We start from the raw sequence: 26,060 nt of genomic DNA, 5'->3' as shown, positions 1-26,060 counted from the left end.
ATAATCACACTTTTTGTGTTTCTCTTCCACAAAAAACACATGTTTTTATTGCCATTTTTACAAGTTTTCTTAATGATTTGTTGAAAATGTTGAGGAAAATGCTGCGAAATGTTCATCAAAATGAGAGAAAACTGAAGGAAAAGTCAGTATATTTTTTGTGTTTACTGTATACAAAACAAGATAGTGGGAGGGGCTACTGGAGCCAAAATGGCTCCTCCCACTATAGCAAAAAACACATTTTTTTCGTCCAATCAGAGAGGAGTGAGGGGGGCGGAGCTCGGACTCTGTGATTGGTCCAGAGTTTCAGAGACCCCGCCCCCTTTTGCCGAGGAGTTGGACTTAGTTGTGTGAGTTTTTCTGAGTCACATTTGACAGAGTTACACAGAAGAGAGGAGACACACAACAGTCTGCTGTGAGTGTGTGTGTCTGTGAGTGTGTTGTTGTGTTGCTTTGTGAAGATAACTGGACTGACACACACAACAGACAACATGTGGTCAGTGCGACCACAGACGGAGCAGGTCAGTGGAACGTTTAAGCTAAACCTCTCCTTACTCTGTGTCCGAGCTATTTGTAGCCCATGGATTCTGTGTGTTTGTGCGTGTGTGTGTGTGCGTGCGTGCGTGCGTGCGTGTGTGTGTGTGTGTGTGTGTCAGTCAGTCCCAGTGTGTGTGACACTCCTTGTTTTTTGGGGGGTTAGCTTGTGGGAACATGATATTATTATTATTGACACGGTAGCATGGAGTCATTTACCTGTGATCATCTATTAACTTTTTTTCTTGTTTTTTTTGTGTGTGTTTTCCTGATGAAGTATTGTGTTACTGGTTAAAGACACTACAGGTGTGTGTGTGTGTGTGTGTGTGTGTGTGTGTGTGTGTGTGTGTGTGTGTGTGTCACAGTGTGTGTGTGACATTCCTTATTTTATGGGGGGTTAGCTTATGGGAACATGATGTTATTATTATTGACATGCTAGCATGAAGTCATTTACCTGTGATCATGTGATCATCTATTAACTTTGTGTTGTGTGTTTTCCTGATGAAGTATTGTGTTACTGGTTCAAGACACTACACTACAGGTGTGTGTCTGTGTGTGTGTGTGTGTGTCAGTCACAGTGTGTGACACTCCTTGTTTTTTGGGGGGTTTGCTTGTGGGAACATGATGTTATTGACATGCTAACATGGAGCCACTTACCTGTGATCATGTGAACATCTATTAACTTTGTTTTGTGTGTTTTCTTGATGAAGTATTGTGTTACTGGTTCAAGACACTACACTACAGGTGTGCGTCTGTGTCTGTATCTTGATTTTCCCTATTTTTAAAGACCCAAATCTTTAATAGAACTTGTTTTTTCCCTCTGTCATTTCTGTAACTGAATTGGTAAACAAACTTTTTTGACCCCGTTGTCCTCATTGGAGACCAAAGACCTGATCCCAGTGAGGTAGAACCCTCATTTTCTGCAGGAACTGGGTTCATTTTAAGGCTAAGATTTGCAGATTTGTTTGGGTTAAGGTAAAAAAATGACTGTAGTACAGCTGCTGCTCCTTCTGCTCACTCCCTGTTGTGGAAGTTTGTTGCTTCAGCTGGTATCTTCCTCCTCCTCCTCCTCCTCCTCCTGTCGTCTCTAACACTCTTTCATGTCGTCTTTGAAACTCATACTCCAAACACTGACCTGTGACCTGGATTCTCTTGTGTTGAACTGTATGTTCCAGTAGTTCCATGCTGTGCCACCCCTCGCTCACTTCTACTGTAGTTTCACATCAATCATTAATCTGGACAGAGGGGAGAAGCAAAGTCAAAGAAGTGTAGTTCAGTTGTTTGAGGCGTTGTGCAGACGCAGTGAAGGTATGTAACCAGAGTTCTTCTTCTTCTTCTTCTTCTTCTACTTCTTTTTCTTCTCGGGAAGGATTTGAAATATATTTTTAGCACGGCGAGCACATTTAGAGCTGTAAAATATAATGCTCCAGAGGTCGAACGTTACGATGTCTTACACCTAGTGGACTTTGTTTAAGCTGAGTTTAAACATTATGCTTTAGTTTGAGATAGTTCCACAGTGTGTGTCTGTGTGTGTGTGTTCCAGAGCTTTATCAGAGTATTATCAGAGTATTATGCTTCCTTACGTATATATATATATGTATAGGTGTGTATATGTGTTTATATATATATACATGTATGTATACAGTATATGTGTGTGTGTGTGTGTTCCAGAGCTTTATCAGAGTATTATGCTTCCTCACGTATATATGTGTATATGTGTGTATATGTGTTTATATATATATGTATGTATATGTGTGTGTGTATATGTATGCGCCAGAGCTTTATCAGAGAAATATGCTTCCTCAATGATACGTATATATACAATATATGTATATGTATGTGTATATAATATATATGTGTATATATGTATGTGTATATAATACATGTGTATATATATGTATGTATGTATATATATGTATGTGTATGTGTGTCTATGTATGTATGTATATATGTCTGTATATGTATGTATATATGTACATATACGTATCTTGTGTATATATACATGTGTGTATATATAAATACGTATTGTATGTATATATATTTGTGTAAATGTATGCATATATTCATATACAAATATGTGTATATATGTATATGTATGTATATATGTGTAAATGTATACATATATATTCATATACAAATATATGTATATGTTTATACATATATGTATATATATTTATATATGCGTGTATGTATGTATGTATATATGTATGTGTATATATGTATATATATATTTATGTGTATATGTGTGTATATGTGTATGTATATATGTGTATATATGTGTATATATGTATGTATATATATGTGTATATATATATATATATGTGTGTATATATATATATATATACATACATACACACAGTATACATACAGTATATTTTTGTATTGTATAGTACAGTGTCATTCTCACTGTCCTCAGTGCAGAGTCATCTGTGGACACAGACTCTAGTTTGCTCGTCATTTTCCAGCCTCAAACTTACGTCGTCTTCCCGAGGGTTAACGGCCGAGTCAGGCTTGGCTAAAGTACAGGAGGAAGAAGAAGAAGAAGAGAAAGAGCGATCAGTTCCCTCACTCCTTCACTACAATGATTCCTTGTGTTAGTGCCAGCAGAATGTCACTCTGGTGATGCTGACGCTCTCTGTCCCTCTCTGCTGTTACGTCTTTGCTTTCTCTGACGAGCCCTAGCCCCCATCTCTGGTGTGAAGGATTAGATAATAGGCAGCTTTAGTGTGGGCAGAGAGAGAGAGGTGTCACAGACCTCTCTCTCTCTCTCTCTCTCTCTCTCTCTCTCTGTCTTCCGCCCTCCATCATCATCTCTTTCTCTTTTTGTACCATCTGCGCCACGAGGAGGTTGGCACCACATGATCTGTTGAATGCTATAAGCTCTGTTTACGTTGTCTTGAACGCACCGTACATGGATGTGTGTGTGTGTGTGTGTGTGTATATATACTGCCGCGGTGTCGTTTTAAAACATATTTACATTATTCACTCTGTAAATGTCGCGCTTGTTGACACACGGCGATTAAATAGATGATGAATCAGGATCTCGCACTCGATGGCTAATCGGTGACAGGAATGTTCAGTGCACCTCCTCTGTTCTTTTTAAGTCATGTGACACATATGTCTGCGGTTGTGATTTGTCTGATTCAGCGTTTAACTCCTGATTTATGCTTTTATTGCGCCACTTTTTTTATTGAGTTAATGTTTTTACAAACACTCTAAGACAGACGGGTAACGTATGGCTACGTTTACAGAACAGAAGGCGCAAAAAGTGGCGTCGCGTTGTCACTTTTCATTCCCGCGTTTAGAAAATCTGCGTGCGTACGGTGTGACGCAAAAGTGTGCGGGATTGAGTATGCATGCCAGGCAGCTAGGTGGCGCTGTGATACACTATGACACAACACCGCCATGTCTGAGCGCATGCGTAGAATCTTCCTTCTTCCATCATCTGCGCCGCAAAAACCAAAACATAGGTACAAACTGTTTTTTGCGTCTTGGCCGTGTAGACGGAAACGCTACGGCGGAGCATATTCAAGTTTTGCACTCTGGAGGTTGGGTTCAGATTTTTGCGTTTTTTAAGCCCCAAAAAACGCGTCACCGGCTAAACGAAAGCGAAAGATTCCTATAAAATATTTTATAGTTTTTACACGCTAGCTTCCTTGTGTGAACGGGGCCTGAGACGGGTACTGGGGTCCTTTCAGCAGCCGCTAAAGCCAGACGAGATCCGAGCAGGAAGTGGAACTGTTAATTCATCAGAAGGGAGAGACTCCGGTCACAGAAAGTTCAAATCTAAATCAAACTGTTAGCTGCGAGTCACTCACTTAATTTAAGAGAGGAACTGAGATTACCCATAAGTTCAAAATGACTCGTCTTTCTTACTTCCCTTGTCATCCCTCATGGTTCCAGACAGCGAGATTTTTTAACGGTTTTAATCCTAGAACACTAACGTCAGGTGTAAGTATATTACGCTCTTAGAAATAAGGGTTCCAAAAGGGTCCTTCTACAAGGGCTGAGGTTCTGCCTGGAACCATTTGCTCCTGAAAGAAAGGGTTTTTCAACTAATGGTTCCATTTTGATCCAGAGAACCCTTTAAAACCCATTTCCTGAATAAAGGATTTTAAAAGGGTTCTTGGTGGAACCCTCCAAAAGGGTTCAAGGTGGAACCTTCATAAAATGGTTCTACCTAAAGCCAAAAAGGGTTCTCCTATGAGGTCAAGCTGAAGAACCTTATATGGTCCTACTTAGCACTTTTGTTAAGTCTAAGATGTACCCTAGCGTTCAAATGTTTGGGGTCACCCATACAATTCTTGTGTGTTTTCCATCAAAAGAGTTGCAAAATGAATAGAAAATAGACGAGACAAGATTAGAAATAACGATTTTTCCAGAAACTGTAGCAGATCCTTCAGAAACAGAATATTATGTGCACAATACGTCTCGTCTGTTGTCATTTCAGAGCCTCAGAAGGGAAGCATTGTTATACTGAATCTCAGGAGGACGGGTGGGAATGAATGCATCGTTTCCGCCCATATTCAGTGACGGTTAAAGCACCTTGTCCTACATGATATGTGTTAGATATCAGTCACGAAGTATTGATTTAGACTTTGGCTAATCTACAATCGATAGATTAATTATTAAAGGTTTTTATAACTTCTGACTTGTTAATAAATCAATAAGGGAGAGCTTAATGAACTATTAACCAGGGTGACTGTTGAGATGAAAAGCTCAGTATCAAACACGCCTTAAATGTGGTACTGTAGTGACCACAGGAAGTAACTTGTTCCACAAATTCCATCTCTAACCACAATGCATCACTTTCCCTCCGTTCAAAGCCAGGACGTGTTGCTGTGAGCAGGTTCTGTGCAGAGGATCCAGCTCCAGTTGCCTGGAAACTGCTTTGAACCAAGAAATAGTTATGGCACAAAAGTGTTGTTGGACACTTCACGACATGTACGATGTATATAAGGAGATGCCACACGTTAATTAGTGATCTTTAGAGTCGATGGTGGGTGGATATTTTTTTTACTGTTGAACAGAGAGAGTTGTTGTCTTACTGCTACGCTAATCTGGTGCTAGCTTAAGCAAACGGGCGTATTGGGGCCAATTCCAAGTCCTATCTTAACCCTCAAGCTCAACCCTTAATCTTAACTGGCCCTCAAAACCAAGTGTTGAGGGTTATTTTGTCACTTAGAAATGGGACACCTCTTAAATGCAGATACGTCTTCAGACTGTAGGGGGCAGTCAACTCCAAAAAAGAAGAAGAAGGAGAAGAAGAACGCATTTACGTCACGATTATTTATTACGATCCGTTTGTCAGTCAAGTTATTAGGTCGTCAGTTAGTTATAAGATGATACTCAAACAAATACCACAACCACGGACATATTCAGCTGACAGTTAGCGCACAAGTAATCGATAGCGAACGATCGCGTGTGCGCGCCGGCCGGCTATTGACAAAAGATCGTAAAATAAAAATAAATGTTACGCAACAATGACGTCAGTAATCCATAATATGGGCCTAAACTAAGATAATACAATGGTTTTCATCATTTTTATATCTCTATTAACAAAGAAAATACTTCATTTGTAGCGCACTCGTTTCGCTGCTTTCGGCGCCATCTTTGTTATGTCAAAACACGCAATGCATTCTGGGTAGCCCTTGCTCCCAAGGGTGGTCTCGGAAAATCAATATTGAGGGCGATACAGCCCTTAAACTTGGAATTGGAATTATTGGAATTGCTTTAAACGCTATTTTCCGCTATCATGTATATGTATATTTACTGAAATTCAAGTTCTATTATATCCTGCAGCACTTTTCCAGAAACAAACACAAACACAACAGTGAATGAGTCTGATAAAGACTGTGTGTCTTCACAACCAGGAAACTGAAAGTTAACAAAGTTAGTTCATCGACCATCTTGGAAGCCTTGGTGTCTGAAGCGTTATTACATTTTGTTCTCCATTGGGACACATTTCAGACGTTTTAAATTTGAAGTAAATGTCACTAATGGATTTGTTCTCAGCAGACTTAATGACGCCTGCTCTGTGCCGCCAAGCTTTACCAAACCTGAAGTCGTCGTTCTTCTTCTCCCACTCCTTCATTTCTTCATCTATGACTTCACGCCGCGTCGATTCCAGCTTAATGGCATTTAGGAAGAAGACGCGCGTGAAGGCAGAGGCGGATGCTCTTAGTTTCTTATCTTCGTACTTCAAGTGCAAGCAACTCGGGCCTTGGCTGTTAAATCTATCGCCATGACAACATGGACAGGAAGCAGGAAGTGGGGCAGTGTTCCAAACGAGCGGACTGAGACGCAGATAACTCGTCCAAACTTTTCTTCTCGTCTTCCGCGTTGCTGCGTACGACATCTGAGTCTGCGCACGCAGACGCTCAGAGCTGCAGCTTCTGTGGTGGCTCACGGGTATTCTTAGATTCTGCATGGTCATAAATATGTCTTCTGGAAACCAAGATAGCAACGCACTCTGCAACCAGACGGATTAAACATCACTTTTGCTTTAGCCATGTCATCAAAGGACAATCGGGGGAAAATCTGTGTTTACAGGAAGCTTTTCCTTCACTTTTGTCTGACATCTGTTTTTTAATTCTAGAACGCTAACGTCGGGTGTAAGTATATTACACTCTCAGAAATAAGGGTTCCTTCTACAAGGGCTGAGGTTCTGCCTGGAACCATTTGCTTCTGAAAGAGAGGGTTTTTGAAGGGTTCTTGGTAACACTAATGGTTCCATTTTGATCCAGAGAACCCTTTAAAACCCATTTCCTGAATAAAGGGTTTTAAAAGGGTTCTTGGTGGAACCCCCCTAAAGTGTTCCAGGTGGAATCTTCATAAAAAGGTTCTACCTGGAGCCAAAAAGGGTTCTCCTATGAGGACAAGCTGAAGAACCTTATATGCTTCTACTTAGCACTTTTATTTGTACACTACCGTTCAAAAGTTTGGGGTCACCTGTACAATTTTTGTTGTGTTTTCCATTAAAAGTCAGACTTTTATTCATCAAAAGAGTTGCAAAATGAATAGAAAACATAGTCAAAGACATTAGAAATAATAATCTTTATTCCAAATAATAACTTTGCCCTTCAAACTTTGCTGTTTTCAGCTGTGCTAACATCATTGCACAAGGGTTTTCTAATCGTCCAATAACGTTCTAACGCCATTAGCAAACCACCATTAGAACACTGGAAATGGGCCTCTATACACCTATGTACATGTTCCATTAAAAAACAGACGTTTGCAGCTAGAATAGAGTGTGTTTCTGATTCATTTCATGCATTATTCATTGACAAAAAAGTGCTTTTCCTTCAAAAATAAGGACATTTCTAAGTGATCCCAAACTTTTGAACGGTAGTGTATATCGCATTAGTGTTCGAGGGCCATATAAAGTGCTTGAATGAATGAGTTTGGATCATCGGATTCATTGGATTATCTCTGTCCATGAATGAATGAATGAATGAATGAAAGGTCTGAATGGTTTCACAGGGTAAAGCAGAGTCTGTTGGTGACTCCTGTGACTGTGTGTGAGAACATGTTGGATCTTGTTGTGTGGGAATGTCAGGGCCTCTAATCTGCCGCCGTACTGCAGCACTTTGAACGTTCTGATCCAGAAAACACAATAAAAAGGGGATAACCTGCTCGTGAAAATCACCGTTAACTCGCCGCCTCGTAAGGGAAACGTTGAGCAAAGTAAACGAACAGATTAGTCACCTCATAATATGCGAGTCTTGGATTCCGGCCCACGATGAGATGAGGTGTTTATTTAACCCGTGACTGCGTTTTGTTTGACAGACGATTACACATTAAAACAAGCTCTGCTCATATTGTTTCCTCTCCAGTGAACACAGTCTTGAGAATTGTTGACCGCAACCAAACTCAAAGTCCAGCTAATTCCTCAGTGATGGGAAGTGCATAAAATCCCTGCAGTTGTCCTTCCATGAAATGGGCTTTGAAAATCACCTGCAGCTGCTTTCTTTCTCTGCTTCTGAGGCTTTGTCTTGGACGACATGTTTGGTTGGTTTTGTGTGGAAAGTTTCTTTGCACTTAGCAAAAGTTTGAAGACTTAAAGGGATACTTCACTGATTTGAATGTGGCTTTGTATTGCTAGAAGAGCAGTAGTATTTTTTTTAGAAAATGTGCTTCCCTCCCTCAGTTTTTCACCGAGTTGTAAAAAAATCTGTTTTCCATTTTCAAAATTTGCCCTACTGTGATGCAAAACGCGTCATTTGACTCACAGTAGGGCACATTTGGATGAGGTATCCCTTTAAAGGCGCCATATGTAAGAATGTGGCCAAAAACGGTTACTACATCCAAATTCAAAACACAGAGGTCTTTTAGGTTTCTTTTCGTGACCCGTGGTCGCTCGGCAGCTGAGACTCTACTGACTGCAATGATTGGTAGACGGCGGTAGGTGGCGCCACATGACGCCAAAACATGATTTCAAAACATAAACATGATTTGCAGTCTGCAAAATATTGTTTTTTAATGCAAATATTTTGTCTGTACTGTTGTTGTTGGTGAGTTCAGTTTGTTATATGAACATTATTCCTGAGTCTCTGTGACATATTAGGAGGATTTTACGGCCAGTTGCTTTAGATTTATTACATAATGCACCTTTAAAATGCAGATACTGTTCCACAAAGTGCTTGTGCCGTCCTAGAATTGCAGGGTTTTACGTTTAATTTTCCTTGTTTAACAGGTTTCTTATCTTTATTTACTTAACAAATGTGATAGAGGAGTGTGTGACAGTGTGTCATGACGGCATGCATTTCTTTTCAGATTCATACGTGGGTGTACGGCAGATGTTTTGCACGTAGGGACCCAGATATGTGAGGTGTTGCTCAACAGCAACAGTCAGTGACATCATTTGTGCGTTGCAGGGATTTGATTATTTGGCGAGTCGAAGGATAGAGTTTTCTGGAGTCAGCGAAAATATGAAGAGACCAATTCTGACCGGTGCCAATGTGATGAGATAGCTGTTTAGGCTTGTGTTGTTTAGGACTGGGGAGCTGATAACTTTAGACTTTAAGGCAGAATAATACGTTTTTCCTCTTACATTTGGTTCCCAGACACGTTCCTGCAGAACATTCCTGTACATACCACAAAGGATTAGGCAAGAGGTTGTTAATGTAAAACGAGACGAAACGTTTAGTATGATTTATGTGTAAATAATGGAACTGGACTTTCTCGTCAGACGGTAACTGTGTCATAATTGAGGAAGAACATTCCAAAGAAATTGATCCTCTCTTCAGGATGTGGATGGGGGTTGTTTTTGTACAGTGTACAGTCATTGAAGAATTAAAATCGTAAATATGCAAATAAGGCTAATTAGACTCTGTAATTTGACCATAGGTGAATGGTTGTTTTGTCTGTATGGTGGTCCTGGGATGGACTGGTGTGGTGTCCTCTATATCAGTGTTTCCCAACCCTGATCCTCAGGGAACACGGCCCTGCCATGTTTTAGATGTTACCCTGCTCCAAAAAAACCTGGTTCAAATGAAACATTAAATTATTATTATTTTTTTTATTTCAGAAGTTCAAACATTCAATTTTTGAGAAAATAAATTGACGAAAGTTCAAACATTATTTTTTTGAAAAGAAATGACAAAAGTTGAAATATAAATTTTTTAAAAATTGACAAAAGTTGAAAAATTACATTTAGAAAAAAAATTGGACAAAAATTTAAATATAATATATTTTTCTAATGGACAAAAGTTGAAACGTTAAATTATTCGATTTTTATATGTATATATATATATATATATAAACATATATACACATATATATATATATAATTTTTTTTTTTTTTTTTTAACAAAAGTTTCTTATCAGGCTTCTGCAGAGCTTGATGATGAGCTTACGGTTTATTTGAATCAGGTGTTTTTGGAGCAGGGCAACATCTAAAACATGGCAGGGCAGAGTTCCCTGTGGACCGGGGTTGGGAAACTATGTTGTCAAACACCTTTTGCCCTTAATCTGCTGGGATTGGCTGCCTTTATTGGACCAAAACATTGTTTTGTTTTCATCCATGACTGAATTTATTCACCATAAAGTGTGTAACAACCCAGGTGTATTATTTCTTCAGGTACTTGCGGCTTCCTCCCACAGTTGAAAGACGCTGTTGCGCGGTTAGCTGAGCGCTCTAAATAGCCTGTAGGTGTGAGAATGTGAGTCTGAATTGTTTTTTGTCTCTTTCGCTTGTGATCGACTCGGTGTCCAGTGTCAGCTGGCACAGCGACAAAGCAGTGCAACACAAGGATGGATTATACGATAGGCAGCAGATTGTTTTCTGTAACGACGACAACAACGGCTCCTGGTCTGGGACCTTTCTGTGTGGAGTTTGCATGTTTTGGGAGTGTGTATTAAAAATGAATAATTATCTCTGTTACCATAACATCACATCCTGCTCCTCCACAATAAGAGCTCCCAGGATAATCATAAATAAATAAACATCTTTACTGTCTTCTAGGTGCGGCCTGCTCTCGGGGCTGACTAAAACAAAGCATGCTGGGGGAGAATCACCAGCCGACGACCAGTAATCTCAACCTGGTGAACTCTGAAGTTACCGACTCCACCGCCACACTCGACGCAGCACAGGACTTTGTCAGCATGGCCGATCTCGTGGAGAGCCTGGACGCCACAGAGCTGGATATCGGGGAAGGAGATGAGAACGACTATGACGCAAACTACTTAGGTGAGTCTGCGAGGCATATGTGGAAAGATCTCACTGTGGAAAAAAAAAGAGGATTTCACAAAGTAAATAAGTGAGGTTTAAGGACTGTTTGAAATTATTTATTTATTTATTCCAATTTTTTTTCATGAGGGACAAATTACATAGCACGGTACAGAAATACGGGTGTTTCCCTATTGTTTTTTTGTTTTAACATTAAATTAATACATACATTAATTAATTAATATATGGTATATGCAAGAAACCATACATTTGTAATTGTAATCTTGGGGTTTTTTTTGTAGAATCCCTGTATATGTAATATGTAATAATAATAATAATAAATTTTATTTATATTGCACTTTACATTTGATCATCTCAAAGTGCTACAGGTCAAAACATTAAAATCTAGAATTAAAGACATAAAACCATAGAATAACAATCAAAAGAAACATGGCAGAAAGTTGAGGTAAAAATAAACAGTTTTCCAGGTAAAAAAACAAAAATAAACAAATATATTAAAAAAATGACAAGATCAATTATAAAATGTAGGAAATATAGTCAGATTAAGCGACAGAAGTTTGAAAATTAGACAAAAAAAGCTTAATGTATTGAGCTTCCACACAGGAATCTCACAGTGGACGTGCATGAAGGTGGTTTTTCTTCCTTTACTTAATTTAGATCTCACAAACTTTACCAGAGAAAAAAGTTGACCTCAACACTCTCTCCACACGAGCAAAAGCATAAAAGTCTGTTGCAGCCCACTCTGCAGCCCGAGCTTCCAAGAAACACCTACCTACACAAGCCTCCTTCATCCTTCCTCCTCTTCCTCTCTCCTAGGGGACTGTCGTATCCCGTTTTCAGCCGTGTACGCCACGGTGGGCTTCAAGGAGGCCAGCGCCAAGGTCTACCTCTCCACTGTGCCCATTACCGTCCGAATCCTGGAGGTGGAGAGGTTCACCACCGCTCAGGACCGCTTTAACCTGTCGCAGAACCGCAGCGTCAACAAGGTAAAGCAGGAAGTCAAATGACCTGGGGGCGGAAATAATAATATATATGATGATATTGCACAGGATTTCAAAATAAAAGTGTTTGTTTTGATGAAGATAGACCGGAAAAAGACGCATGTGTCATGTTTACGTGCCGCGACTCCGGAGTCCAAGCACCGTTTACCAGTTAGCTCCGTTAGCTGCATTAGCTCGTTTGGCGCCGTTAGCGTGCCTACAGTCAAATATTATAATTCGTTGTCGCCGTTTGCCTGAAATAATCTCATGATTGTTTTTTTTCAGTGTGAAATTAAAGGTTGTGTTAAATAAAAAAAACAAACAATAAAATAAACTAGCGCTGGGCACGCTAACGCTTTAGCGGCAGTTAACGTGTTCGTGGCGTCAACGTTGCCGCGTTTCCATGATGACTTATTGGAAAAAGACACGCGCAACGTCACGTTAACCAGTTAGCTCCGTTAGCTGCATTAGCTCCTTTAGCGATATTAGCGCGCCTACAGTCGAACTGTAGCGGTCTGTTTATTAAAGGTAAAGAGCAGCGGTAACAAATAACCAGCGTACCTGCGTACTGCGTATGTGTGCCTCTGTTTTTAAAGTTTAGCGTTACTTTAGAGACTAATTTTAACAATCGGGAGTCACGTAAACATGACGTCACGCGCGTCCTTTTTTGGTCAGTCGTCATGGAAACACGTCATGCGTTAACGTTACCCAGCACTAGAATATAAACATGTGTATGCAATTATTATGCAAAATGAATCGGTTAATTCCTAAAAAAAACCAGACAAAAATAAATTAATTATAGCTTGATAATAAGCTTGAAGTATTATTCTACCTGCGTTGCTGCTGTATACACAGAAATGCTCCCTCAGTCAGGTCTGATAGTATTGCTTCACAGAGCTGTTATGTTTCTGTTTCACTAACAGTTACTGTTGTCGTCTTTAAATCAACTGGTTATAATAATTTGAGTTTATCCCCCTCGTTAAATGTGCTTTAAAATAACCGTACGTAAAGAAATTGTTCAAATCTAATCCCCGCTCTCATCTCGTAGTCTCTGCCGGCCGTGTTCAAGATTGAGCTGAAACACGGCGAGTTCACCTGGATGGTGAAGAGGAAGGAGAAACATTTCATGGATCTGCACAGAGAACTCAGGACGTACAAGACCTTCATGAGGATACCGCTACCGTCACGCAGGTGGGTGTCTATATACACACACACACACACACACACACACACACACACACACACACTCATACACAGGTGCACAATAATCTACCCATGTGAAACACAATGTGCACACGCCAACAAACAGGTTAAATTCATATGTGTGCACCGTGCTAAAATATGCTCAGTATAAGCTTACATAACAGTTAGATTAGCCTCATTTAGATGAGAATATTTTTAATCAATGTGAAGCCAGAGCAAGCAGGCGATTAGCTTAAATTAGCATAACGTAGCTGTGAGGAGCAACCGGTCTGGCTCTTTTCAAAGTTAAAAAACTACTTCCTGGCATATTAATTTAATTATTTTTAATTAAATTAAATTAAATTAAATTAAATTAAATTAAATTAAATTAAATTAAATTAAATTAAATTAAATTTAATTTATGTACTGTAGTTACTGTGCGTGATATTCACTGTCTATTGCATACTGTAGGGTGGCTATTTGAATAAATGTGATGCTAGCGCAAGCATGCGATTAGCTTAAATTAGCGTAAAAAACACAAAAACAACTTCCTGGCATATTAATTTAATTATATTAATTTAATTTGGTTTATATACTGTAGTTACCATATGTGATATTCGCTGTCAATTGTAGTGTGGTGATTTTAATAAATGTGCAGCTGGAGCAAGCAGGCGATTAGCTTAGATTAGCATGACGAACCGGTCTGGCTCTTTTCAAAGTTAAAAAACAACTTCCTGACATATTCAATTAATTTGGATTATGTACTGCAGTTACCGTGCATGATATTCACTGTCTACTACGTATTTTAAGGTGGCCATTTGAATTAATGCGAAGCTAGAGCAAGCAGGCGATTAGCTTCGATTAGCATAATGTAGCTGCGAGGAGCACCAATCTCGCACTTTTCGCATTTAAAAAACAACTTCCTGACATATTCGTTTAATTTGGTTTATGTACTGTAGTTACCGTGCACGATATTCACTGTTAGGGCTGAACGATATATCGTTATCGTATCGATATCGAGATATGAACATTCAAGATATTAATATAAAAAAAGCGACGATATAAACGATATAGATTTTCCCCCTCACACACACGACACAGAGTGGGAAAATCAAAAAAAAGAAAGAATAGTGACATGTGTGCGGAAGATAATGAGGCCGGTGGCGATTTTGTGCCAAAACATAAATCATTGATCATTTCGCCACAACCACGGACCTGTGGTCAAGCCGGACAACCGAACCTTACATCAGTTTAACGATCCGTTTTATTACAACAAACTCAGGACCCGCTGTCTGCAGAAGTCCTTCTTCCCTGGGGAACATACAGGTGATAATATAGCGCAGGATGAGAGCTGCGTTAGCTGCTAACGGTTAGCACACTGGGACTTGAAGGAGGACCAACAGGTTTGCGTGATGACTGATAACGCATCGAACATTAAAGCGGAGCTGCAGTAAAAAATGTGATGATGATGAAAAATGATTTTTTATGTGTTCTTTGGTGACTTTATGTTAATGTCTGGCAGTGAGTTCTCATCAATAAAACTGCACTTTCCATGTGGAAAGTTTCCACAGTCTTTTTTATAATGTTTTTATTTTTCTGAAAAATGCTTGGTTTTCACCGAACCTGTAGTCATATCGTATCTTATCGATATCGATATCGAGATATCTGGCATGAATATCGAGATTTGACATTTTGTCCATATCGTTCAGCCCTATTCACTGTGTCTATTATATATTTTCAGGTGGAACATTTGATTAAATGTGAAGCTAGCGCAAGCAGGCGATTAGCTTAAATTAGCATAATGTATTGTCGCTGCGAGCAACAACCAGTCTGAACCTGAACTCTCTTCACAGGAGAAGCTGTGTTCTCCATTGTGGGTTTGAAATGAATAATAATAACAAATAAAAGTATTTTTGACACAACAATTGTCGTACGTCCATCATTGGTCACTGGCAGGACACACACACACTGACGCACCCCTAAAAAGGGGGCTAGCGTCGCCCATGGTTGTCCCAGCTCGGTCCACAACAGCGAGGTTGGCAGTTTCTGTTCCACAACCATGTGATTGCTCTGAGCCTTATCACGCAGATGCTTGTTCATAGAGGTTTTGACTGATTGCATTGAATTATAAACATTTGCGTCATCACACTGTTGAACACCTATACCAATATGACAGATGGAAAAAACAAATAAAACAAAACCAAAAAATTTCCTCGTTAAGTTGTATAGCTCTATGAGTTTGACGTTGGCTCATGGAGCGGGAGACTGGGGTTCGATTCCAGAAAAGCCCAGAACTAAACTGTTTGTCTTTTTGAAACTTGAACACCTGACAATAGTCCGATATTGTAGAGTCCAGAGAGTTTTGGAAAAAATGCCAGTACTTAAAGAAACTCTGACCACAACAGAAAAATTATGATTACCGAAAATGTGTGAGAAAGCATCTGGACAAGTGGCTCAGACTGTCAGCAGATGACTCATATCCCTGAGGTTATGGGTTCGAATCCCACAGTGATGCTTTCTTTTAGTTTAAGAGTCAATATAAACAGCCATAGCTCGCCGAAAACATGTACAAATGTCAGAACTAGTGGCTCAGTGAGTAAGAACGCTGCTGTCAAGTTTTGACGTCGTGGGTTCGAATCCCGCAAAGACCAACATTTTTAAAGTCCAACGTGCAAAGTTACGATTCTAAGGGGACGAAAAAACATATACTTACAACAAGTAGGTGGCGCAGCGGCTTTGTCCTCGACCAAGACTGGGGGCGATGTTCGGATCTCAAGGTTGCGGGTTCGGTTCCAGGAGGAGGTTGTACGAAAGGATGATTGGTAACGTATGCTGGGGGTGTGAGGGTAATGGGTCACTGGTGTGGGGGTGTGAGGGTAATGGGTCACTGGTGTGGGGCTGAGGTGTGCAAGGTGGTGATGGATGTGTGGGGGGGCGATGGTTGCCAGGTTGGGTTGTACAAAAGCTAGTTTTGGTGAAAAAAAACTTTTTTTTTGGTCAGGGTTGCCAGGTTTGATTTCCACAATGGCTGGGGCTGCTTGCAGTGCGAGGGTTGCCAGGTTTGGTTTCCACAACGGCTGGGGCTGCGTGCAGCGCGAGGGTTGCCAGGTTTGGTTTCCACAATGGCTGGGGCTGCGTGCAGCGCGAGGGTTGCCAGGTTTGGTTTCCACAACGGCTGGGGCTGCGTGCAGCGCGAGGGTTGCCAGGTTTGGTTTCCACAACGGCTGGGGCTGCGTGCAGCGCGAGGGTTGCCAGGTTGTGGTTTTTCACAACGTTTTGGGTTCACGGTTGTGGAACCAAACCCACCGGACTGGAACAACCCAGCAGTTGTAGAACTGAACCTGCTGGACTGTCGCAAACCCACCGTTGCGCCAGGTCCAGCAAGTTCGGTCCCACGACTGCAGGGTCGTTCCAGTCCGGCGGGTTTGGTTCCACGACCTGAGGCATTGTTCCAGTCCACAACATGGCAGTCCCCGGCTTCCTAGAGGTGGTAAAGGGTTCCTGTTCACTAAAATGAGGTTTTTTGGGTCCAGGTGTTTGTTTAGTAACTGCTGCTTAAACACGATCAGCACATGAACTGTGTGACTGTCACTAGTTTTCTCCGTTAAAGGGATAGCTCACTGTTTTTAGCTCCTCCTCCTCCATGAAGTGCACAGGGTGGAGGACCTCCTACTCTATAAATACAGAGACAAGGCTTTAGTCTGTTAACATTTCACTTGTACACAAAGTGTGTTGCCCAATGTGTCTTTTTACTCGTTTACTTTAAGTCACTGCTTTGTTTTTATTCGTTATTCACTTAAAGCATTAGATTTATGATGTAACCTTAACTTAATAGTGAATTTAGTTTGAACAATCTTACATCCACAATAGCATCAACACGTCCTACAATCATGCTTGTAAAACACCTGGACTGTCTCGAACACTAGATACTCATTTTTGACAGTTTTGATGCTATATTGCATTTTAACATTTTTTGAAAACATACTTTACTGAAGACATTTTCTTTTTGCACAACATTCTTTTTATTGTTTTCACAACATAACAAAGGAAGCACAATCATATGCACTGAACAATCATGTTCATTTATTCCAGTTCTTGGTTGGGGATCAGGTTAGTGAGTTAATTGACGACATACTATAGTACCACTTTTTGGTCAAATTTTGAACAACATTTTTTAAAAACTTTTTTGGTCAAATTTTGGACGACATGCTATAGTATCACTTTTTGGTCAAATTTTGGACTAAATATTTTTGGGTCAAATTTTGGACAACATACTATAGTATCACTTATTGGTCAAGGAAGCACAATCATATGCATTGAACAAACATGTTCATTTACTCCAGTTCTTGGTTGGGGATCAGGTTAGTGAGTTAATTGTCTTAATAAAATACTTTTTTTGGCCAAATTTTGGACTTACTATAATATGACTTTTTGGTCAAATTTAGGACAAAAACATTTTTTTTCTTTTTTTTGGATTGGAAGCGGTAGATAATGGATGGATGGATGGATGGATGACATGCTATAGCAGGGGTCACCAACCTTTTTGAGATGAGAGCTACCTTAAGGGTAAAAAATAATATGGAGGGCTACCACATTAACATTTTATTTTTTTTGTTTACCATTTAAATGATTAATATTATGCATTAAACTGCATACACATTCATTCCAGTGCTTACTCCTAACGATAACCAGTTTTTATAAACAATATCAAAGATATTTTACTGAGCGATCATACGGATACATGCAAGTGAGGTGAAGTGAAGTGAGCCCGCGGGCACCGTATTGGCTGCCTGCGGGCTACCAGGTGCCCGCGGGCACCACGTTGGTGACCCCTGTGCTATAGTATGACTTTTTGGTCAAATTTTGGACGAAGTTTTTTGACTGTTTTTGGTCAAATTTTGGACGACATACTATAATACCACTTTTTGGTCAAATTTTGAACAACATTTTTTTAAAACTTGCTTTGGTCAAATTTTGGATGACATGCTAATGTATCACTTTTTGGTCAAATTTTGAACAACATTTTTTAAAAACTTTATCTGGTCAAATTTTGGACGACATGCTATGGTATGACTTTTTGGTCAAATTTTGGACTAAATATTTTTGGGTCAAATTTTGGATGACATGCTATAGTATGACTTTTTGGTCAAATTTTGGACAAAGTTTTTTGACTGTTTTTGGTCAAATTTTGGACGACATACTATAGTACCACTTGTTGGTCAAATTTTGGACAAAGTTTTTTGACTGTTTTTGGTCAAATTTTGGACGACATACTATCATATCACTTATTGGTCAAATTTTGGACGACATACTATAGTATCACTTATTGGTCAAGGAAGCACAATCATATGCATTGAACAAACATGTTCATTTACTCCAGTTCTTGGTTGGGGATCAGGTTAGTGAGTTAATCGTCTTAATAAAATACTTTTTTTGGTCAAATTTTGAACACATTTTGGACTTACTATAGTATGACTTTTTAGCCAAATTTTGGACTTACTATAGCATGACTTTTTGGTCAAATTTTGGACGACATACTATAGTACCACTTTTTGAACAACATTTTTTAAAAACTTTTTTGGTCAAATTTTGGACGACATGCTATAGTATGACTTTTTGGTCAAATTTTGGACAAAGTTTTTGGACTGTTTTTGGTCAAATTTTGGACGACATACTATAATACCACTTTTTGGTCAAATTTTGAACAACATTTTTTAAAAACTTTTTTGGTCAAATTTTGGACGACATGCTATAGTATGACTTTTTGGTCAAATTTAGGACAAAAACATTTTTTTTCTTTTTTTTGGATTTGAAGCGGTAGATAATGGATGGATGGATGGATGGATGGACGACATGCTATAGTATGACTTTTTGGTCAAATTTTGGACAAAGTTTTTGGACTGTTTTTGGTCAAATTTTGGACGACATACTATAGTACCACTTTTTGGTCAAATTTTGAACAACATTTTTAAAAAACTTTTTTGGTCAAATTTTGGACGACATGCTATAGTATGACTTTTTGGTCAAATTTTGAACAATTTTTAAAAACTTTTTTGGCCAAATTTTGGACTTACTATAATATGACTTTTTGGTCAAATTTAGGACAAAAGCATTTTTTTTCTTTTTTTTGGATTGGAAGCGGTAGATAATGGATGGATGGATGGATGGATGGACGACATGCTATAGTATGACTTTTTGGTCAAATTTTGGACAAAGTTTTTGGACTGTTTTTGGTCAAATTTTGGACGACATACTATAGTACCACTTTTTGGTCAAATTTTGAACAACATTTTTAAAAAACTTTTTTGGTCAAATTTTGGACGACATGCTATAGTATGACTTTTTGGTCAAATTTTGAACAATTTTTAAAAACTTTTTTGGCCAAATTTTGGACTTACTATAATATGACTTTTTGGTCAAATTTAGGACAAAAACATTTTTTTTCTTTTTTTTGGATTGGAAGCGGTAGATAATGGATGGATGGATGGATGGATGACATGCTATAGTATGACTTTTTGGTCAAACTTTGGACAAAGTTTTTTGACTGTTTTTGGTCAAATTTTGGACGACATACTATAATACCACTTTTTGGTTAAATTTTGAACAAAATTTTTAAAAAACTTTTTTGGTCAAATTTTGGACGACATGCTATAGTACCACTTTTTGGTTAAATTTTGAACAACATTTTTTAAAAACTTTTTTGGTCAAATTTTGGACGACATGCTATAGTATGACTTTTTGGTCAAATTTTGGACTAAATATTTTTGGGTCAAATTTTGGACGACATAATATAGTATCACTTATTGGTCACGGAAGCACAATCATATGCATTGAACAAACACGTTCATTTACTCCAGTTCTTGGTTGGGGATCAGGTTAGTGAGGTAATTGTCTTAATAAAATACTTTTTTTGGCCAAATTTTGGACTTACTATAATATGACTTTTTGGTCAAATTTTGGACAAAGTTTTTTGACTGTTTTTGGTCAAATTTTGGACGACATACTATAGTACCACTTTTTGGTTAAATTTTGAACAACATTTTTTAAAAACTTTTTTGGTCAAATTTTGGACGACATGCTATAGTATGACTTTTTGGTCAAATTTAGTAATAATAATAATAATAATAATAATAATAATTCATTATATTTAAGGCGCCTTTGAAGACACTCAAGGTCGCCGAAAATTGGTCAAATTTAGGACAAAAACATTTTTTTTCTTTTTTTTGGATTGGAAGCGGTAGATAATGGATGGATGGATGGATGGATGCATGACATGCTATAGTATGACTTTTTTGTCAAATTTTTGGACAACGTTTTTGGACTGTTTTTGGTCAAATTTTGGACGACATGCTATAGTATGACTTTTTGGTCAAATTTTGGACTAAATATTTTTGGGTCAAATTTTGGACGACATACTATCGTATCACTTATTGGTCAAATTTTGGACGACATACTATAGTATCACTTATTGGTCAAGGAAGCACAATCATATGCATTGAACAAACATGTTCATTTACTCCAGTTCTTGGTTGGGGATCAGGTTAGTGAGGTAATTGTCTTAATAAAATACTTTTACTATAATATGACCTTTTGGTCAAATTTAGGACAAAAACATTTTTTTTCTTTTTTTGGATTGGAAGCGGTAGATAATGGATGGATGGATGACATGCTATAGTATGACTTTTTGGTCAAATTTAGGACAAAGTTTTTGGACTGTTTTTGGTCAAATTTTGGACGACATACTATAATACCACTTTTTGGTCAAATTTTGAACAACATTTTTTAAAAACTTTTTTGGTCAAATTTTGGACGACATGCTATAGTATGACTTTTTGGTCAAATTTAGGACAAAAACATTTTTTTTCTTTTTTGGATTGGAAGCGGAAGATAATGGATGGATGGATGGATGGATGGATGACATGCTATAGTATGACTTTTTGGTCAAATTTTGGACAAAGTTTTTGGATTGTTTTTGGTCAAATTTTGGACGACATACTATAATACCACTTTTTGGTCAAATTTTGAAAAACATTTTTTTAAAACTTTCTTTGGTCAAATTTTGAACGACATGCTAATGTATCACTTTTTGGTCAAATTTTGAACAACATTTCTTAAAAACTTTATCTGGTCAAATTTTGGACGACATGCTATGGTATGACTTTTTGGTTAAATTTTGGACTAAATATTTTTGGGTCAAATTTTGGACGACATACTATCATATCACTTATTGGTAAAATTTTGGACGACATACTATAGTATCACTTATTGGTCAAGGAAGCACAATCATATGCATTGAACAAACATGTTCATTTACTCCAGTTCTTGGTTGGGGATCAGGTTAGTGAGGTAATTGTCTTAATAAAATACTTTTACTATAATATGACTTTTTGGTCAAATTTAGGACAAAAACATTTTTTTTCTTTTTTTGGATTGGAAGCAGTAGATAATGGATGGATGGATGGATGGATGACATGCTATATAGTATGACTTTTTGGTCAAACTTTGGACAAAGTTTTTTGACTGTTTTTGGTCAAATTTTGGACGGCATACTATAGTACCACTTTTTGGTTAAATTTTGAACAACATTTTTTAAAAACTTTTTTGGTCAAATTTTGGACGACATGCTATAGTATGACTTTTTGGTCAAATTTTGAACAACATTTTTAAAAAACTTTTTTGGTCAAATTTTGGACGACGTGCTATAGTATGACTTTTTGGTCAAATTTAGGACAAAAACATTTTTTTTCTTTTTTTGGATTGGAAGCGGTAGATAATGGATGGATGGATGACATGCTATATAGTATGACTTTTTGGTCAAATTTTGGACAAAGTTTTTTGACTGTTTTTGGTCAAATATTGGACGACATACTATAATACCACTTGTTGGTCAAATTTTGAACAACATTTTTAAAAAACTTTTTTGGTCAAATTTTGGACGACATGCTATAGTATGACTTTTTGGTCAAATTTTGGACGACACTTTAAAAACTTTATTTGGTCAAATTTTGGACAAAGTTTTTTGACTGTTTTTGGTCAAATATTGGACGACATACTATAATACCACTTGTTGGTCAAATTTTGGACAAAGTTTTTTGACTGTTTTTGGTCAAATATTGGACGACATACTATAATACCACTTGTTGGTCAAATTTTGAACAACATTTTTAAAAAACTTTTTTGGTCAAATTTTGGATGACATGCTATAGTATGACTTTTTGGTCAAATTTTGAACAATTTTTAAAAACTTTTTTGGTCAAATTTTGGACAACATGCTATAGTATGACTTTTTGGTCAAATTTTGGACAAAAAATGTTTGAAACTTTTTTTGGTCAAATTTTGGACGACATGCCATATTATTACTTTTTGGTCATATTTTGGACAACATTTTTTAAAAACTTTTTCGGTCAAATTTTGGACGACATGCTATAGTATGACTTTTTGGTCAAATTTTGGACGACACTTTAAAAACTTTATTTGGTCAAATTTTGGACGGCATGCTATATTATTACTTTTTGGTCAAATTTTGGACGACATGCTATAGTATGACTTTTTGGTCAAATTTAGGACAAAAACATTTTTTTTCTTTTTTTTGGATTGGAAGCGGTAGATAATGGATGGATGGATGGATGACATGCTATATAGTATGACTTTCTGGTCAAATTTTGGACAAAGTTTTTTGACTGTTTTTGGTCAAATTTTGGACGACATACTATCATATCACTTATTGGTAAAATTTTGGACGACATACTATAGTATCACTTATTGGTCAAGGAAGCACAATCATATGCATTGAACAAACATGTTCATTTACTCCAGTTCTTGGTTGGGGATCAGGTTAGTGAGGTAATTGTCTTAATAAAATACTTTTACTATAATATGACTTTTTGGTCAAATTTAGGACAAAAACATTTTTTTTCTTTTTTTGGATTGGAAGCAGTAGATAATGGATGGATGGATGGATGGATGACATGCTATATAGTATGACTTTTTGGTCAAACTTTGGACAAAGTTTTTTGACTGTTTTTGGTCAAATTTTGGACGGCATACTATAGTACCACTTTTTGGTTAAATTTTGAACAACATTTTTTAAAAACTTTTTTGGTCAAATTTTGGACGACATGCTATAGTATGACTTTTTGGTCAAATTTTGAACAACATTTTTAAAAAACTTTTTTGGTCAAATTTTGGACGACGTGCTATAGTATGACTTTTTGGTCAAATTTAGGACAAAAACATTTTTTTTCTTTTTTTGGATTGGAAGCGGTAGATAATGGATGGATGGATGACATGCTATATAGTATGACTTTTTGGTCAAATTTTGGACAAAGTTTTTTGACTGTTTTTGGTCAAATATTGGACGACATACTATAATACCACTTGTTGGTCAAATTTTGAACAACATTTTTAAAAAACTTTTTTGGTCAAATTTTGTACGACATGCTATAGTATGACTTTTTGGTCAAATTTTGGACGACACTTTAAAAACTTTATTTGGTCAAATTTTGGACAAAGTTTTTTGACTGTTTTTGGTCAAATATTGGACGACATACTATAATACCACTTGTTGGTCAAATTTTGGACAAAGTTTTTTGACTGTTTTTGGTCAAATATTGGACGACATACTATAATACCACTTGTTGGTCAAATTTTGAACAACAATTTTTAAAAACTTTTTTGGTCAAATTTTGGACAACATGCTATAGTATGACTTTTTGGTCAAATTTTGGACAAAAAATGTTTGAAACTTTTTTTGGTCAAATTTTGGACGACATGCCATATTATTACTTTTTGGTCATATTTTGGACAACATTTTTTAAAAACTTTTTCGGTCAAATTTTGGACGACATGCTATAGTATGACTTTTTGGTCAAATTTTGGACGACACTTTAAAAACTTTATTTGGTCAAATTTTGGACGGCATGCTATATTATTACTTTTTGGTCAAATTTTGGACGACATGCTATAGTATGACTTTTTGGTCAAATTTTGGACAAAAACATTCTATTTTTACTTTTTTGGGTAAAATTTTGGACGACATGCTATATTATTCCTTTTTGGTCACATTTTGGACAAACCATTTTTGGACTTCTTTTGGTCAAATTTTGGATGACATACTATAGTTTGACTTTTTGGTCAAATGTTGGACAGCATGCTAAAGTATGACCTTTTGGTCACATTTTGGACAAACCATTTTTGGACTTCTTTTGGTCAAATTTTGGACTAACATTTTTTTGGTCAAATTTTGGACAAACATTTTTATGGACTTTTTTGGTCAATTACCAGGACATTTTTGACAGTTTATATTTGGACAGTTTTTGTTGACATGATATACTAGGACATTTTCGACAGTATGAAGACACTTTTTGACTAATTGCATTGACAACACACGTGCACGGTTCGTCATGCGGAGGAGCAGTGACGTCACATTAGCTGCAGCAGCAGGTGTAATGTAAACACCTGTGAACGGACGTTAGCAACAGTGAGAACAGAAACACTCAGAAATGTGTGTTTGTGTGTCGTTGAGTTACCACATGTTTGTCCGCGCTGTTCCTCGTCCTCTCTGCTGCTTTTCTGAAGCTCCGAAAGATAAACACGAAGTGGAACATTTTAAATACATCCACACCGAGGGGCGGAATGGACCGTACCAAGTCACCGGAAGTAAACCGCGCTCTTCAAGTCGGTGTCGCTGTGTGCAGGAGAAGCCTCACCTGTAATGAATGAATTTTCATGTCCTCGTTAAAACACTGAGCTGAAACAGAGATAAACTCCACACCTGTGTTCATACCTAACTGCCCTGTGTGTTTTGAACTGCTCCACGGAGACTAATAAAGTTTTTTTGTTGTTGTTGAATTGCATCTTGGGAAATGCTGCCATCTGCTGGACGTAGCTTTCCCCTTCATCTTTTAAACGCTGCTGAAAGGATCCACTTTTACTTCTTATATTGAAAGTATCTTTATATATATATATATGTATATTTATATCTAATATATATATATATATACACAGTATAATAGACAGTTTATATTGAGACTTTTTATGAATTATTTTTTCGGGGTCTGTTTATACAAAATATTTTTTTCGGGGTCTGTTTTTACTACTTTTTTAAGGTCTGTTTATACAAAATAATTTTTGCAGTCTGTTTTTTACAAGTTTTTTTTCAGAGTCTGTTTAAACGATAATTTTTTTTCGGAGTCTGTTTTTAAGAAAGATTTTTTGGGGGGGTCTGTTTTTTCCAATATTTTTTGGGGTTGTCTGTTTATACAAAAAAAAATTCAGTGTCTGTTTTTACGAAAGATTTTTTTCAGGGTCTGTTTTTAAGAAAGATTTTCTTATGGGGTCTGTTTTTTACGAAATATTTTATTTTGGGGTCTGTTTTTAAGAAATATTTTTTTGGGGCTTCTGTTTTTACGAAATATTTTTTTCAGGGTCTGTTTTTAAGAAATATTTTTTTGGGGTCTGTTTTTACGATATTTTTTGGGGGGTCTGTTTATATGAAATTTTTTCCGGGCTCTTTTTATACAAAATATATATTTTTTCGGTGTTTATTTTCGCAAAAAAATTTTTTACCCAAATATATTTTTTTGTTTTCACGGAAAAAAAATTTCACGGCCTGTTTTTACGACACTTTCTGTACAATTTTAATTCGTTTTGTAAATGCACAATTCAGTTAGTTGTTA

The 26,060-nt window shown here is 37.3% G+C and overlaps 1 protein-coding gene across 1 annotated transcript in view; it reads left to right on the top strand.

The window, feature by feature from the left end:
- Positions 1–392: 392 nt before the first annotated feature.
- Positions 393–26,060, top strand: part of pld1a (phospholipase D1a) — a 44,842-nt gene continuing 19,174 nt past the window's right edge. Inside the window, exons 1-4 of the mRNA XM_083893087.1 lie at positions 393–518; positions 10,997–11,221; positions 12,038–12,207; positions 13,250–13,392. Coding sequence (XP_083749213.1) covers positions 11,032–11,221; positions 12,038–12,207; positions 13,250–13,392 — 503 coding nt within the window. The 5' untranslated portion in view covers positions 393–518; positions 10,997–11,031. The remainder of the gene's footprint in view (positions 519–10,996; positions 11,222–12,037; positions 12,208–13,249; positions 13,393–26,060) is intronic.

The sequence above is a fragment of the Microchirus variegatus genome (genome assembly GCF_963457635.1).
Source record: "Microchirus variegatus genome assembly, chromosome: 7".
NCBI lineage: Eukaryota > Metazoa > Chordata > Actinopteri > Pleuronectiformes > Soleidae > Microchirus > Microchirus variegatus.
Note: the sequence above shows the minus strand (reverse complement) of the source record. Positions and strands in the feature narration are given on the sequence as shown.